Genomic DNA, 17,717 nt, shown 5'->3' with positions numbered 1-17,717 from the left:
GATGGGAAGATAGTACAGTGCTTCAAAATAGCTGGCCCCTGGGAGATGAGACTCCCCCAGAATGAATTATTAAAGCTCAGAGAGACTGCTCGGAAAAGTCAACATGAACCAGTGCATAGGGAAGGCGTCTCCTGGAGAGAGCCCTTAGGTCCCTTGGAAGTTTCTCACATGTGTCAGAAGATGCTCCAAGCAACAGCTCTCTGATGGGATGAGATGTAGAGATTCACACCCGCCATATCTCCAGGGCTCTCTGTTCATTTAGTTTTCAGTGATCCTGTGGTGGTGATTTGGAATAATGAGAAGTGGTGAAGTCACAGACAGGCTCTGTGGGGCCAGCTCCTGCTTGGGACATGTGGGAACATTTCAGAGTGCATCTCTTGATTTTATTCAGCCTTACAACTAAGAGCCCTCCTCTGTCATGGGTAATCTGTAATGTCCCTTCCAGGTATCAATGAGTGCTCCATGAACAACGGTGGCTGCTCCCACATATGCAAAGACCTGAAGATTGGGTACGAGTGCCAGTGCCCATCCGGCTACAAGCTTCTGGATAAAAAAACCTGCGGAGGTAATTGACATGCAAACAGCAGTCCCTTGTGTTTCACCACACAGAGACACGATTCTGTTCACTTCAGCACTGCTCCGTCGCAGATGGTTTGATTCTGAGCTATTGATGGGTTTCAAACACTCCTTTCAGACATAGACGAATGTGAGAATCCAGACGCTTGCAGCCAGATCTGCGTTAACTACAAAGGGGACTACAAATGCGAGTGCTACGAGGGCTACGAGATGGACACCCTGTCCAAGAACTGCAAGGCTGTAGGTAAGACAGCACCACAGGCACTGCCACTCTGCTTGCTCAACAGCACAGCCTCGCTAAGAAAACCTGCTGGAAGGGCTGGGGAACAGAAATAAAAGGAAAACAGCAAAGCAAGCAAGCAAAGAGCTCATCTCGGGCAGCACAGCACTGCTGCAGTGAGAGCAGATGCGTCTGCAGGCAAGAGCTACTGATCCTGCAGATCAGAGTATTGTAACAGTGTACAGAGCAAGCTTGCAGTCACTGCCTGGCTGTTTGAAGCTGAAACTAGAAAAGAAAGTCTCTTGACAGGTATTACTGAACACAGTGTAGTAAAAAACTTAGTGGTAGTGGTATTGTGGTATTGAAAGGAGGAAAACACCCCAATTTAAAGCACAGCAGGTTAGCCACCTCTCCATCCTGCCAGCCTCCTATGCAAATACCAACAGCAGCAGTTTGCAAAACTGAATGGTAATGCCAGAGAGACAGAGAGCTGACTTGTGTAAGACAGCATTGGCCATGCTGGGGGGTTCTTTAGTGCCAGTAGTGGGTCCCTGAGGGAAGGGTGAGTTACCTACAATACAAAATTGCTTCTTTAGTGTTATCCTTCAAATCCATGTGAGCTCTTCCTTCCCAGAATCTGTATGGTATGCACCCTGTCCTGCTGTCCTCATAAAGTCTGTTAGCCTCTCACCTACAGTGAGTTAGGACTGACCCAAATCCTGGGACACTGATTTGTTTGTTGATTAGAACATTTTGTGTGCCCAGGAGCCTGTGCTTGGAGCCCTGTGGTACAATGTGTCTCAGAGCTAGAACCTTGTTCCCAGCCCTTCCCTTTCAGTATCTTGTTCCTCCATTCCCTACTTGCTTCTGGTGTGATATAAACTCCTTACAAAGCAGAGCTGTCAGTGACTGCTAAGCTCTGTGGTCATTTGAGACACGAGAGCTGAATGCAGGCCTTGGCTCAGCTGCTAGCCTGATGCACTGTCTGTGGCAGGCAAGAGCCCATACCTGATCTTCACCAATCGCCACGAGGTGCGCAAGATAGACCTGGTGAAACGTGACTACTCCCGCATCATCCCCATGCTGAAGAACGTGGTGGCGCTGGACGTGGAGGTCTCAACCAACAGGATCTACTGGTGTGACTTGTTCTACCGGAAGATCTACAGGTGAGGGGCAAGAGAGGTGGGGGCTGGCACCTTTCCAAAGCTTGGGGGCAGCCTGTACCCCTTCAGCGGTTCTGCAGAGAGCAGTACAGAGAACTTGAGGGCTTTTCTTTCCTCCCTGGTTTACCTACTGTGCCACAGGCTTTGTAAGGGTTGGGTTTTCAGTAACTGATAAATTAGGGCTTGTGCAGTTACCTGGTTTGCTGAGGCAGGAAGGTGTCCTGTCACTGACAGGCCCTGTGCTGTGTGCAGCTACAGCAGGCTCCTATTTGCTGAATCCCAAGGCTGCTCAGCACTGCTGCGGGAGGCTGCTACTGTGCCCCATTCTTGCTGCACGTCAGACCACAGAGGACTTGGCACAGTCCTGAAAGCACAAAGGAGGCAAAGGGTGGGAGCAAGCAAGTAGCAGCACAGATATGAGCTGCCCACTGCAGTCTCTGCTAGACAGGATTTAAACACACAAGCTTGCCCACAGCACACATTCTGTGCTTCTCCTTCGCTCTCCTCCTTCAGCTGTTCTCATGGCACCCAGCACAGTGTCAGGTACCAGGGCTTGTGCCTGTGCCTGGGCAGAAATGCACTGAATCCGTGCACTGCAGATCCTCACCTGCATGCTGATTTGCATAGCTACTGCACTCTGCTGTCACTTGTTCTGCACTTTAGCTAATGATCAGGCAGAGGTTGAGTGGTTTCAGAGCAAGGAAGCCAAGCTGGGGTTTCCTGCAGGCTGTGGTGGCTCCCAGGACAGTGGCAGGGAAATTGGCCCAGGCTGAGCTGAGCTCTCAGGCAGCCAGGCAGATACCCTGCTCTGAAAACGGGGAGGTGGGTCAGAGGAAAGCTGGCAGCTTGCACTGTGTCTGGCTCTGTAGGCACAGGCACAGGTGGGTAAGGGCTTCATATTTATGCACAGAGAATTATTCAAGACCCACTGCTCCTTCTGCAGCTCTCTGGGGCACTGGGCAATTGTTCATACCCTGAACATGGCTGTACCAAGCCTTTCTCCAAACAGCAGGATTTTCCTTTTCTACTCCTGCTTGCATTAGCTTGGTCATAACCCCCACCAGTTCTGCAGAGCAAGCTGTGCCATTACAGCTTAACAGTTAAGTATTCCTGTTTAAGACACTGCTCCTATCACCAGAATCAAGCTCCTAAACAAAAGGCCACCATGTCCTTCCAGCAGAGAAAGGCACTCCACCTTCAGGAGTGCTCTGAGGAAAAGCAGCCTGTGCTTCAGAGGCTACTGCAAGGTGAAACTATGGTGCAGGAGGTAACTGGTGGCAAGAGAGCCCATTTTTCCTAATGCCCATCTCACTTGCCTTTCCAGATCCTCCCAAATTGAGGTGATGTCCCCTTTCGGGTGTCAGAAGTTAGTGGGAGAACTCCAATGGCACCTGTTTCTCAGCCCTCCCATTCTGAAAGCTGCAGGAGCCTCTCTCAGCTTCCCCAGCAGTGCATCAGGTCACACTGAGGGACAGTGCAGCAGCTCATGGCAGTGGTGGAAGTGCTGAACATGACCATTTCACAGGGGGGGAATTACCTGATCTGGAGCTGTGATGTTAGAACATGACTGAAAAAGCTGCCTTTGGGATGTTGTCAGACACCCCGCAGAGCCCCAGTGACACCATCCAGTTAGTGCTGGGTCAGAGTTAAACCAAAGCCATTACAAATTCACAGAATATTAGGGGCTGGAAAGGACCTCAAAAGTTCATCCAGTCCAACCACCCTTAACAGAGCAGGATCACCTAGAGCAGATTACACAGGAACACATCCAGGCAGGTCCCTGGGCAGCCTGTTCCAGTGTTCTGTCACTCCCATAGTGAAAAAATATTTCCTCATGTTTCCATGGAACTTCCTATGCCTCAACTTCCACCATTGCTCCTTGTGCTGTCATTAGGCATCATCCATCAGAGCCTGGCTCCAGCCTCTTGGCACTCACCCTGCACATCTTTATCAACAGCAATGAGGTCACCTCTCAGGCTCCTCCTCTCCAAGCTACAGAGCCCTCAGCTCCCTCAGGCTCTCCCTGTAAGGAAGATGTTCCACTCCCTTCATCATTTTTGTGGCTCTGAACTGGACTCTTTCAATCAGTTCCCTGAGGTCCTTCTTGAACTGAGGGGCCCAGAACTGGACACAATTCTCCAGATGCAGCCTCAGCAGGGCAGAGCAGAGCGGGAGGAGAACCTCTCTCAACCTACCCACCACAGCTTTTCTGGTACACCCCAGGATGCCATTGTCCTTCTTGGCCCCGAGGGCTCATTGCTGGCTCATGGTCAACCTTCCATCCACTAGGACCCCCAGGTCCTTTTCCCCTTCACTGCTCTCCAACAGGTCAGTCCCCAACCTATCCTGCTCCCTGGGGTTGTTCTTTCCCAGGTACAAGACTCTACCCTTGCCCTTTGTAACAGTGTGGAGCTGAAATCCCCGTCCCACACTGACAATACCCAGGCTAGCTCAGTCTGGAAGCAAATGAAAAGCTGTGTTTACAAGCAAAACTATAATCTATGATGCAATGCAATGAGTATGTACAAATAGACACTATTCACGACATTTGCAAATAATGTACAATCAACAGAAAAGCACAACCAAGCCCCCTTTGCTTCCCCCAAGGGGCCTCCCCCCAGACAGAAGGAATCCCCCCCAGACCCCTCTGGCAGAAGGCAGAGTCAAGAAGCAGAGAGGCTGTTAGGCTTAGCTTGTCAAGGTCAGTGTGTTATCTTCAGCCAGAAAAGAAGCAGCAGCAGACAGAAGCCCAGCAAGCAAGCTGAGTCCCAGACTGCCCAACTCCCCAACCTTGTTTTGAGTAGAGATTCTTAAACATTTCTATCTCCAATGGAAGTGTTTAGAATAATCAATATTTTGCTTTTTTACACCCAATAGTGATTTATTTACATTCTTTCACTTTCTCTGCTCAAACTTTGTGAAGAAAAATTAAACAGTCTTAAAACCATCACACCTTTGTAGTGAAGATGCAGCAGTGTGCAGTTCATCCAGGCTGACTGCAGAGCTGCTCCAGCCTGGGCCACAGACCATAAACCACTGACAACAATTCCTGGGTTTAGACCTGTGTTTCCAGGTCTCTGCTACTGGAGAACTCAGCTTCTGTAGGATCTGCCTGCCATTCCATGAGCAAAGGCAGGGTGGCCAGTGAGCAAAGGATGTGAACCATCCTGCAGTTTCATGTGGCTTGGGGGGACTGAAGCTTTGTGCTGTGTGTAACTTTTTTCCGGTGTGCCAAGTTAGCCAAAGAGACAGACTGAGCCCTTGGGAACACTGCAGCAGGCTCAGAGGAGCTCCAGCTCTGTTCCCTCCCTGCAGCTGGTACTGGAGCAGCAGAGCAGCATCAGTCTGTGCTAGGAGGAGCACCACTGAGTTATTTCTGACCCATCCGTGTGGAGCTTGATGCCTTTCATTAGCAGTTGGAAAGATTCTGAGGCTGCCTCTGACATTCAGTGAACATTTTCTAATGAGATCACTTGCCAGATTAGTACAGCTCCATTAATTCCTTTGATGAATCATAATTAATTACACAGGTCCAAATTCTGAAATACATTTTAAGTATGTTTGTGTGCTGAGTTCAGCTTTGTTCAGCAGAGAACCAGGGATGCTGTTCCTAAAGTCTATAACTCCCAGGGATGGAAGCCATTGAAGTTCATGTTCCTGAAGTCAAGTGTTTGGCTGAGTTGTGCAGTTACAGCAGGAAGCAGGCAGGAAAATAAAAGGACATCAGTGCCTGCCCTGCCTTGCAGATCCAGAGAGAGCAGAACAAGTTGCAGCAGCAGGAGAAAGGTTGCAGTGTGCAGCCAGGAGAGGTTCTGTCAGTCGTGCTGCCATAAGGGCATTTGCTTTCCCTGGGGTGGCAGGGGTGCTGCCTGGCACTGAGCTGCTGAGGCCCACCCCCTGCACCTGTGCATGGTCCCCTCTGTGCTGTTGGTCAGGCTGGTGCCAGGTCCTGTGGTTGCCTCTGCAGTGCCTACATCGACAAGGCGAGCGACACGGCTGAGCAGGTGACACTGATAGACAGCCAGCTGAACTCCCCTGAGGGACTGGCAATAGACTGGGTTCATAAGAACATCTACTGGACTGACTCTGGAAACAAGACCATCTCAGTGGCCACTGCAGATGGAAGCAGGAGGAGGACACTTTTCAACAGCGACCTCAGTGAGCCAAGAGCCATTGCTGTTGATCCCACACAGAGGTAGGTGTTAAAGACCACCACTCCCTGGCCAGCAGAGGTGTTCCAGGCTTCTTTCTGTCTCTTACCAACCTGTGAGTGGTTCTCACCAAGACTCCAGATGCTGTGAAAGATCTGTTGAACTTCAGTGGGACCACTGAGATGGTTCACCTGACTCTTTGCAAGAAGGTTCTGGAAATAATGGTCAGGTCATGTGTTTGATGGGCCTGGTGCAGGCATGCAGGTTGTCCTGTGTCATAGTCTGTCTGGGCAGCTTGGCTCAGTGAAGTCTGCACACTAAGCAGACATACCAGGAGATGGCTTGCAGGGGGTTGCTGAGGTGAGGTGTGGCACTCTGGTGCAGGCTGTGGGACAGTGTGTGACAGTGTATGACTGTGTGACTCACACAGAGTCACAGAACTTTAGAGGTTGGAAGGGACCACCAGAGATCAAGTCCAAACCCCCTGCCAAAGGAGGATCACCCAGGGGAGTCCACACAGGAATGCATCCTGGTGGGTTTGGAAAGTCTCCAGAGAAAGGAGACTGCACAACCTCTCTGGGCAGCCTGTTCCAGTGCACTGTCACCCTCACTGTAAAGAAGTTTCTCTCATGTTAAGGTGAAACCTTCTGTGTAAAAGTTTGTATCCATTGTTCCTTGTCTTATTACTGTGCACTACGAAAAAGAGCTTGGCCCTCTCCACTTGACATCCACCCCTCAGATACTGACAGACATTTATAGGTGCTGCATGTTCAGTGAGTAACTGAGGGGCTTTGCTGTGCTAAGGAATCATAGAATCATAGAACTGTGAGGGTTGAAAGAGACCTCAAGGATCATCTATTTCCAACCCCCAGGCCATGGGCAGGGACACCTCACACTAGATCAGGTTGCTCACAGCCACATCCAGCCTGGCTGCAAAAACCTCCAGGGATGAGGCTTCCACCACCTCTCTGGGCAACCTGTTCCAGTGTCTCAGCACCCTCACGGTGAAGAATTTCTTCCTAACATCCAATCTGAATCTACCCATTTCTAGTTTTGCTCCATTCCCCCCAGTCCTATCACTACCTGACACCCTAAGAAGTCCCTCCCCAGCTTTCTTGTAGCCCCTTTCAGATACTGGAACGCCACAAGAAGGTCTCTTTGGAGCCTTCTCTTCTCCAGACTGAACAACCCCAACTCTCTCAATCTGTCTCCATAGCAGAGGAGCTCCAGCCCTCTGATCATCGTTATGGCCCTTCTCTGGATGCATTCCAGTACATCCAGATCTCCTATTCTGAGTAGCAGCACAGATTTCTTACCCAGAGTCCAACTGCCTGTTGCTTTGCATGTGTGTCCCAGGTTCATGTACTGGTCTGACTGGGGGCACAAGGCCAAGATTGAGAAGGCTGGCCTGAACGGCGCGGGGCGGCAGGAGCTGGTGACCGACAACATCGAGTGGCCAAACGGCATCACACTGGGTAGGTGCCCAGCTTGGAGCTGCCCCTTCCACTGGGGCTCAGCTGCTGTTGTTTTTACTGTGAAACAGGAGAACAAAAGGTACCTGTGCAAAGGAGCTGCACACAGATCCTGGCAGCGCTGTCATCCCCCGCTCTCACCAGCAGCAGTGCTTTGACTTCAGCAGCAAGCATAGGCACCAAGTCTGGCTGCAGCCAGCACCTCATGGTACAGGAGCTCTGAGCTGCTTTTAGGTGCCTTAAGGCAAAGGGTAATTTGGGGGGAAAAATGCAGAGCTGTTACAACCCTTTGGAAGTGCAGGAGGCATCAGAGAGGCCTTGGTGGTAGTATCTGGACCTGCAAGTCTCAAAAGCAGTGTCAAGATACTTCACTGATGCATGCACAAAACATCAAGCCTGAGAGCCCATTCCTTGCTGATGTGGCTGCCCAGCTGCTCTGGGTGGGGACAGTGAAATGAAACCCATCTTGGCCCTTATCCTGAGGGCTGGGGTTGTTCCTGCTGCCACAGGAAGTGGCAGGAGCGGACAGGAGGTTTTCTGTCCTCGTGGGGAGCAGGGGACAGCCTCTCCTGGAGTTAAACTCAGGCTTTTAACACCTTGCAGATGTGAGGGTTGGGTTTAGCTTTGACAATTCTGGCCATGACAAGGATGTAGGAGAAAATGCTGCTACCCTTGCAGAGTGTTGGAAGTGCTACTGCTATAAACAAATAATGTTAGCATTTAGTAATTAAGAAATTAATTAATGACTTGTTTAATTAGGGAGAGTGTTTTGTGTTGGCACTCGTCCACTTGCATTCTGTTTAGTGGATCTCATCCAAACTGAGTGAATTTCTTCCAGGAAGAGAAATTCAGTGCTTAATATTCTAAATAAGATTGGATCCTTCCCTGTCATTCTTACCTGCACACACCCCCACCCCCAGCCCCCTCCCCAGAACCTGGCTGGCTGTGGCAGGAGTGTCCCCACCACCAACATCCCCCCCAGCATGCAGGACAAGAAGGGCTTCTGGGCACAGGATTTGTCTTTGCTGAAAAAGTGTAAACTGCCCAGCTCCTTCAGAGGGGTTCCACTGAACCACAGTTGTTCATCTCCAGCAAAAGGCCAAGGACCAAACAGCCTTGAGATGGTTGAATCAGGCACTGAGTGTCCCTGGGAAGCCCAGAGTGCTGCTGGCCTGCTCCTCCTGGTAACAAAAGAGCCTGGTGGTACAAAGCTGTCACACCCCCCAGAATGTTCCTCCTTTTTAATGGTATTTATAGGGCCTTATCCCAGCATATCTGGGCACCAGTTCAAAGTCAGAACTGGTGGTAAATCGGAAGGCTCAGTACTGAAGGGATTGGTCATGCTGCCAGCAGGGAGAGCACGCTGGGCCGGAGCAGGAGCTGGCAGGAGGTGTGTGTGACTGTGACTGTGCTTCCTTGTGTTTCACTGCTCAGATTTGCTGAATCAACGTCTCTACTGGGTAGACTCCAAGCTGCATTCCCTGTCCTGCATTGACGTCAATGGCAGCAACAGGAAAGTCCTCATCTCTTCTGTGGACGACCTGAGCCACCCCTTCGGCCTAGCAGTGTTTGAGGTAAGAGTCGAACAAGTTGAAGGCTGCAAGAGGGCTCAGAGCACTCCCTGGCCACAAGTTTTGCCTTTTGCATAGTACAGAAAGCTCAGCCAGGGTCTTTGCTGCCATAGAAACCACTTAACCTGGCCCAGGTTCCATGGGGAGAACTGTTTGCTACAGCCACTAACCAGGAGCAGAGTATTGTGCCATGCTCTCACCTCATATGGCAGCAGGGCACTGTGAGGGGCTGGTGGTGCCCAGCAGAACCCTTCCCTCAGACCTGGGGAATGGGTGATAGGTTTGCCTTGCTGTGAACTGAGCCAGCTGTCACACAGAGGCTGGGCGGAAGTCACTTACAGAGATCAGAAGGTGGACAACCCTTCTCTGAGTGACACTGCAACACGAAAGCTGGACTTGGAGGGGAGCTGCCTGGGCTCTCAGCAGGCTCACAGCCTGCAGGGGAGCACTTGCAGCTCAGCAGCATTGGTTCATACCATCTTTACATACCTGTGTTGCATTTTCTGGTGCCCACAGAGCCCCCTAGGGAGGACAGCCCCTTAGACCTTGTTGTGTTGGCTGGTTGTTCCCATTGTCCATCCCAGCACCTGCAGAAATGTTTTCAGCTCTCTCTGGAGTCTCAAGGCTTCAGCTGACAGCATCTATGCCAGCGAGGCACTGGAGGGGCTCCCACTGCACTGGGTGGGCACCAGGGCATTGCTGAGGCTAGGCACTTGGCGCTGAAAGGTGCTTGCTCACCTAGTTCTGAAAGGGCTGAACTGCTCCAGTTAGGTCACACAAATCCTGTCATCACACATCACAGAAACTTCCCTGTTCCCAGAACTTAGAGCCCTGGTCCTACAAAGACAGAAGCCTGTTCTCACAAGGGCTGTCAACTGCCCTTCTGTGTGTTCCACTGCAAACCCAGCTGCTCCTGTGGATTCAGTGCACTGGGAGCATCCAGTGTCACATTCCAGCCATGCTAAAAACAGTCCAGTAGTTAATAAGAGTGGAGTTCAAGCCCTCAAATGGCCTTGAGGAAGAACTAAAACCTGCTGAAATTACCTAAAAGGGCATCCACATCTCTGCCCTTGGTTTATACCCAGGCAACGGGTGGCAGGGCTTCAGGCTAACAACTTCCTTGCAGTGTGTATCTCATGCTTAAGATCCTAAAGCATGTGTCTGAAACTGTGTTCCCCATCCCATCTCAGCAGCACGCAACTATTGTGGGCTATGGAAGATGTGACTGCAATCCTTGCTTTGTCTGGGTGGAAGCAGGGGGCCAATCCAGCTCTTCCACTCTTCCTCCCCTGTTAGAAGACTGCCAAGTATCACTATCCTGGGGCAGTGAAGTCTTCTTCCTTGTAGCTTAGCTCCTGTCTGTGATGATTTAAATGATTATGGGAAAAAAACTTCAGCTTTGGCACCTCACTCTAGGTAAGCTATAACAGAGGAAAGTGTCTGGTCAAGGTGCCTCTTCCTTAAGCCCTTACTCCTCCCATGTGCTGTGTGTTGTATCTAGGCATCTAACTCAGGGCACAGCTTTCCCGGAGACTTTGCTGCTCTTTAGCTTTAATCCTCAGCAACAGTGTTTGGAAGAATCTCTTGGGTTGTTGACCTTCTACAGACCCTTCCTCATCTGAATGGCTAGTTAGAATAACAGGCTTTGGATTACTGGCCCTTGTTCCCCATCAGCAGGACTGTCCCTACGGAGATACAGGTGGCTTTGAGCAGGCAACAGCACAGGCAACTTGACCCAGCAACTCCCATGGTGTTTGGCAGCTACTCTGGCCTCTTCATAGATACCTAGGTGCTCAAGGCAGGAATTAAGTTTGGAAAGGCGGAAAAAAGCAGCAGGGATAACAGAAGCCCTTTGGTTCTGCTCATAGAATCACAGAATCACAGAACATTAGGGGTTGGAAGGGACCTCCAGAGATCATCCAGTCCAACTCCTCTGCCAAAAGCAGGATCATCCAGGGTAGTCCACACAAGAATGCATCCAGGTGGGTTTTGTAAGGCTTCAGAGAAGGAGACTCCACAAACTCTCTGGGCAGCCTCTTCCAGGGCTCTGTCACCCTCACTGTAAAGAAGTTTCTCCTGATGTTGAGGTGAAACCTTCTATATTCAAGTTTGTATCCATTGTTCCTTGGCTTATTATTGCATACAACTGAAAAAAAGATGGCCCCCTCCACTTGACACCCACCCCTCATGATCTTTAAGAAACAATTATTCAGAAACAGAATGGGTAAACCTCTTCTGTGCTTCACAGATTTCTGCTCCCTCACCCCTGTCTCACAGCTCTTCACAACCACTAAGCACTTGCAAACATGTAGGGTTGCTTTGCCTTGGAACAGCAGAAATGAGAGTCTCCTAACACAGGGAAGAAAAGTAAAGGGCTGCAGACAGGAGTAGCATGAACTGAAGGTCCCCCAAGGTAGGAACAGAATGTGTTGGCTTTGTGACTATTGGAGGTTAATCCAACTTGAGTTGGATTTGAGCAGGGCCAGGTCAGAAATCCTCTGCCTTTCCTGCAGGACAGAGTGTTCTGGACTGACCTGGAGAACGAAGCAATCTTCAGTGCAAACAGGCTGAATGGTTTGGACATCTCCATTTTGGCAGAAAATCTCAACAACCCTCACGACATCGTAGTGTTCCATGAGCTAAAGCAGCCCAAAGGTGAGACACCCTCAAGGGTACCATGGCCCTCAGCCAGGTTTGTTTCAGCTGGTGAAGGAAATCATAGAATGGGCTGGGCTGGAAGGGACCTCCAATGCTTCCTGGTGAGACAGAAAACACAGGTAATGAGGAGAAATCAATGCTTAATGCTTGAGGGTCCTGCATAATGAATTCAGCAGCACTTACTGAAAAGCCTGCAATGTGTTACTAGCTGCTTAATTGTTGTCTTTGATACCTGTGAGTTACTCTTCTCACTCTGCTGCTTGCCAGCCATTACCTGCTGGGGTGGGGTTGATAGCAGCAACACACCTAACAGGTGTTGCTAACACCTAACAGGTTTCACCCTAAACTGTTAAGATGCTTAAGCAGCCCAGTGGAGAAGTCTTATTAGAGACCCTGCTATTTCTTTGCCAAGAACAAGAAATAAATAATTAGAGAAACACTTTGTCTTTTGTTCCATCCTTGAACAGCTCCAGATTCCTGTGAGCTCAGCCCCCAGCCCAATGGAGGCTGTGAGTACTTGTGTCTTCCTGCACCCCAGATCTCTCCCCACTCTCCCAAGTACACCTGTGCCTGTCCTGACAACATGTGGCTGGGTCCTGACATGAAGAAATGCTACAAAGGTAAATACAATCAGGTCCCTGTTTCACCATTCCCACAGAACCCTACTCAGAGGGAATAGATTTCCTGAGGATGGAACACAAACACCAGGTGTTTGCATTCTGCTCCTTGCTGCCTCCTGAAGCAGCACTGTGGTGTCCTGCATGTCAAGCTTGCTTCTCTTTGAAAGCATAACCAGAAAAAACCACAGCAGGAGAGGGGAAAAAGGGATAAGGTCCAGCACTAAAGGTGCGAATGGTTGATAAATCATTGAAATTTGCCACAGCAGTGCTCTACCAATACTGGACCTGGAGAAGCCATATGCTGCCAGTGTCCTGAAGAAACAAGTCCTTCAGCATAGCTGTGTCACATGCTCATAGCTCCTGGTACCAATTCAGCATATTCTTAGGTACTGAAAAACCCAGAAGAGTTTGAACTTCTAACCTGCCCTCCATACAGAGTGCTTTATTGCCATTAAGATGGAGCTTCAGGCAGAGACCTATGGATAGTTTGACTGCTGGTTAATAAAACTGCATTTGGTTGCTGCTTCTGCTCAGTGAATGTAACGATCCTCCCCCATGATTTGCTCTGGGCCCTTACTTTAACCAAATGTCAATGCTGCTCTTGCTTTTCAGATCTTCCAACCACATCCCCTCCTGTCCTGGTTCCTACAACTGCAGCACCACACAGCACCGGTACCACGACCATCGCAACTGTCCTTGGCAGTGCCAGTAACACCACCCCCACCATCCCCAGAGCTGTGTCAGAAGCTACCATCACCACCCCAGGCTTTCATTTACCATCCACGACATCCATCCTGATAGACTCTGAGATGACCACCGGAAACACCAATTTATCCCAGCACTGTAAGAGAACGAGATTCCCCTGTTCCTCTATATCACTGGTGGGAGGCCTCCCTGGACATCCAAGTGACAGACAGGTCAGAGGCAGGCACATCCTGCTGCAGAGTGGGAGACACCAGGTGCTCTTTCTGCAGGGGTCTGTGCTGTGCTGGCTGATGTGACTCAAGTCACTCAGGATGTTAAGGAACTTGTGCCCAGTGTTAGTTCATCCCAGTTCCAGTGCTGTGTGGATCATTCTACAGGCACATCACCTATTTCAGTTGTTTAATGATTCATGTGATCTAGCACAAGGTGTGGGGGAAAACTGCCTCCTGTCCAGCTTTAGCACTGCTGGACATTTGCAATCACTACAGCTGAAGATAAGCAGCATCTGTTTGTGTGGCTGTGTTCTCTGTGTTGCTGTGGCCATGACAGAGGACTCTTTGCATTACATAGCAGAACAGTATCCCAGTGGAGACCCCTACCAGGCTCTCCTCCAGTTCACCCCATGTAACAAGTGAGTAATGAAATACCAACCTCCCATCTCCGTGCTAACAGGTAATCCCTCTGGGCACTGCTGCCAAGGCAAAGCAGAAAAGCTGAGCTGCTTTCCCCTCCAAAAAAAAATTAACAAATCCTAGTCCAGAGAGACAGCTTCACTCATCAGGACTCCTTGGAGAGCTCAGACAGCTCTAGATTGCTTTCAGAACAGCACAATGCTGCTCCTGTCTCTGAGCCTTGCACTGAGCAGAGCAGGCAGTTTGCATTGCACCTGGAGAGCCAAGGTAAGCCTCCACTGCCTGGGGCGTGTCTATAGGAGCAGCAAGGCAGCTTGGTGCTGCTCCAGCAGCACAGGAGCCCATTGCTAAAATTCATGTATTGGAAGTTTCTTTTGCAACTGGTCTCTTTCAAATGCAGTAATTAACTTTTTAACAAGCCATGGAAGCCAAGTGCCTTAATTGTCCACATTTGAGCTAGCCTGGCTCACTATTAAGTAAACAGTTATATAATAGAGGAACCTACCAGAGGTTTTGAAGGGATAATTTGCCCTTTAAGGTCTATCAATTGGTGTATCAAAAGGCAGACTTCAGTCAGTGCCTCTCTCAATTCCTGATACCTTAGCAAGAATAACTTTTCTGTGCTGATCCCCTATTACAAGAGCTTGAAGCAAACATTTTTAAGTATCTAACTTGAAAGGTCTATAGATTTATATTTATTATTATTTTTCCTTTGTTAATTTCTTTCTCTCCCAAGCACAGTACCAAGTTTTGGGTGCTGAGGCAGACTGCAGCAGTGAGTGGTAGATGTGTTGACTAACTCCTTAGCTGTAAATAAAGAAAAAAGGGAAAGCAAAGCTGTGCAGAAGGCTTTGAACTCAGTTCTTTGTCTGGCAGCTCAATGAATCATTAATTGTGTCAGTACTAGGAAGCATTGTAGTGTGGATTTTGAAGAGTGGTTTCCCCACATCCATGCATGGAGTTTCAGTGAATGTCCCGGTTTTGCAAACCAGCCTCTTTTGTTGTGCTCAAAGCTCAAGCACTTCTGGTTAGTGCTTCTCTCTGGCACACTGTGCTGAGCACTTGCCCTCCCTGGCCATGCTCTCCTGGAGCGTGCTTGCAATCCTGTGAGGGCAGCAGCACCTCCTGGCCAGGCTGTTCATTGTTCCTGGGAAGAAACAGCTCAGCTTTGCTAATCTCTTGTGGCCAGATGCTTTTTATCTTCTCCATGGACATTTTATTACAAAAGCTTTTGTAAACTCTTCAATTGCAAAAGCCTTCCAATGGGTTACTGACATAAATCATCCTTTAGCCTTGGCTTTCAAACCAGCCAATGAGTGATCAGAACTTCTTCTGTGATTGCAGATGCAAATAATGACCAAGGCTTTGATTCAACTGTGACAGCAGCTGTGATTGGAATTGTCATCCCTGTGGGTAAGCTGCTTTGATTTAACCTTCAGAGATCACAGCAAAATACCACTGTAAATACACTCCTTTGAATGCCAGGGGTGGGAAAGAGTGCAGGAACTGCTGTTGGGGAAAGGCAGCCTGGCTCTGAGAAAATTCTTTAAGCATATAGAGATCTGCATGGGAGCATCCCAGCAGACCCAGGCCTGCCTGAGAGCCCTTTCTTTTCCCTTTCCTCAGTGGTCATTGGCTTGCTGTGCATGGGGGGATACCTCATCTGGAGGAACTGGAAACGGAAGAATACCAAAAGCATGAATTTTGACAATCCAGTGTACAGGAAGACAACAGAGGAGGAAGATGAAGATGAAATCCACATCGGGCGGACTGCCCAGATCGGACATGTCTACCCAGCAGTAAGTATCTGAGGCCACTGCTGGTGGAGACTCATTTCATTAAGGGTTTAGATACAGAATTCTCTCCAGCCACTTACAGTTTATTTGCCATACAATGACAAAACCCAGAGCTTCTTCAGTAATCACTGAGTGGGCAGAAGCCTGTGTTTGCAGGCAGCTCCTGCAGTTGTCTTAGCCTGTAGTGGTCTGTACAACCAGATGCTGTGTTTGAGGCATAGGAAGTTTCATGGAAACAGGAAAAAAAAATTATTTCACTGTGAGGATGACAGAACACTGGAACAGGGCTGTGGAGTCTCCCTCTCTGGAGATATTCAAAACCTGCCAGGATGTGTTCCTGTGTGACCTGCTCTAAGTGGTCCTGCTCTGGCAAAGGGGTTGGACTGGATGAGCTTTTGAGCTCCCTTCCAGCCCCTAACATGATTGTGTGTTCAGATGAAGAACAACTGTCCTAATCAATATACCTGGCAGCTGGCAAGTGTCCAGCTAGCTGAGGAGCTCAATACCTGACAGCTGATTACTTTTCCCCTGCTAGATTCTACTGTATTTGTGCTTAGACTGCTACCAAGTGCCTAAACTCTCTTAAGGATAACTTGAGCTTCTCTACAAAGCAGGGGGAGCATTTTCTCTATAATGTAACATGGTAAAGAAGAGAAAAGTCCCTCACAAGGAGCAGTAAAGGAGGTTTTTCTCTAAGTGATGGAAATTTGCCTTGGCAAGATTAAGCTTTTAAAAAGTAAACATTTTGATAGCAGCTGCTTGCATACAGAAGTGAGAGAACCTTTTCTTTCTCAGGGTAGTGAATCTGCAAAGGAGCCTCCTCCTGGGCAGCAGCTCTGCTGAGATGCAGCACTGGCACTTTCAGCTGCCCTGTGCTTTGTGAAGAGCATCAAGAATGCTAAAGCACTGAGTGCAGGCAGTATAGTTTCTGCCTGCAGGAAGGCCCATAAGTAACATCCTATTATCTAAAGGTCACATTAGAGAAGGTGTCGTCCCTTACATGGAACTTGACCCAGTGCAGAAGGGAATTAACTTTCCAAAGCCTCTTTAGTAACACTTGAGTGAGCAACACCATTTGAGGGGAAAACGTCAGCGCTGAAAATAGATTTGTGGCCAGGACACGAGGGACAGCCATGAGCTTTGAAGCAGAGGTGCAGGTTAACAGCAGCATCCCTGGTCACAACTTCTCTATAAAGGACTTATCGCCAGCTCAAGGTGGAGGATGATACTGGTTAGCTTTTAATGACAGTGGTGGTGTAGAGTTGGGTAAAGATTGAAATCCTGTGGCTCTGCCAGCCTGTGGTTGGGTACCCTGAGTGCTGCTCAGAAGATGGATGTTGGACTGGGATGTCCAGGTCAAATTCCAGTTGAAATAATTACATTTTGTTTTTATAAGCCTCACTTTGCTACAGTGGTCCTCTCAGCTTGTAGCCCACACTGTTGGGAAGAGTTTTTCCCATGGATGGAGCTTTGTTTAACTAAAGGGATCTTTGTACCACAGCCCATACCTGCTGCCCAGGTGAGAGGTTTAATTAATACCCGTAAAGCCCTAGTTCCAGAAGCGCCAGGAGGTTGTAGTGAGGTGGGGGTTGGTCTCTTCTCCCTAGTATCAGGTGATAAGAAGGGCCTGAAATCATGCCAGGGGAGGTTTAGATTGGATATTAGGAAACATTTCTTTGCTAGAAGAGTGGTTAGGCATTGGAACAGGCTGCCCAGGGAGGTGGTGGAGTCACCATCCCTGAAGGTGTTTGAGAAACATGTGGCCATGGCACTGTGGGATGTGGTTTAGCGGCCGAGGTGGTGTTAGGCTGACAGCTGGACTTGATGAGCTTAGAGAGCTGTTCCAACTGAAACAATTCTGTGATTCTCAGCTGTGTTGTTCTCCCTTCCCAGCGTGTGGCATTAAGCTTAGAAGACGACGGTTTGCCGTGAGGAGGAAACTGCTGCTCCAAACAACCACACTGAACAAACTGACTTTGGGCTCACAGAACCTGCTTCTTCAGTTTTCTGTTTGGTTTTGGTTTTGTTTTGTTTTGATGGTTATTTATGTTGCAGAAGGGTAACCACAAAGTTATAATGAACTGCAAACATCCAAAGGATGTGAGAGTTTTGTATGTATAATCTTTTATACACGTTTTAACTTGTTGCACTAC

The 17,717-nt window shown here is 49.1% G+C and overlaps 1 protein-coding gene across 1 annotated transcript in view; it reads left to right on the top strand.

Annotated features, from left to right (window-relative positions):
* The window catches only part of LRP8 (LDL receptor related protein 8), a 242,123-nt gene extending 224,627 nt beyond the window's left edge, over positions 1–17,496 (top strand). The window contains exons 8-19 of the mRNA XM_054384667.1: positions 446–565; positions 695–820; positions 1,791–1,962; positions 5,927–6,154; positions 7,467–7,585; positions 9,017–9,156; positions 11,667–11,808; positions 12,279–12,431; positions 13,044–13,274; positions 15,113–15,181; positions 15,395–15,567; positions 17,458–17,496. Coding sequence (XP_054240642.1) covers positions 446–565; positions 695–820; positions 1,791–1,962; positions 5,927–6,154; positions 7,467–7,585; positions 9,017–9,156; positions 11,667–11,808; positions 12,279–12,431; positions 13,044–13,274; positions 15,113–15,181; positions 15,395–15,567; positions 17,458–17,496 — 1,712 coding nt within the window. The remainder of the gene's footprint in view (positions 1–445; positions 566–694; positions 821–1,790; positions 1,963–5,926; positions 6,155–7,466; positions 7,586–9,016; positions 9,157–11,666; positions 11,809–12,278; positions 12,432–13,043; positions 13,275–15,112; positions 15,182–15,394; positions 15,568–17,457) is intronic.
* The last annotated feature ends 221 nt before the right edge of the window (positions 17,497–17,717 follow it).

This window comes from Indicator indicator, chromosome 10 (assembly GCF_027791375.1).
Source record: "Indicator indicator isolate 239-I01 chromosome 10, UM_Iind_1.1, whole genome shotgun sequence".
Taxonomy (NCBI): domain Eukaryota; kingdom Metazoa; phylum Chordata; class Aves; order Piciformes; family Indicatoridae; genus Indicator; species Indicator indicator.
The sequence above is the reverse complement of the archived record's forward strand: the minus strand, read 5'-3'. Positions and strand labels throughout refer to the sequence as shown.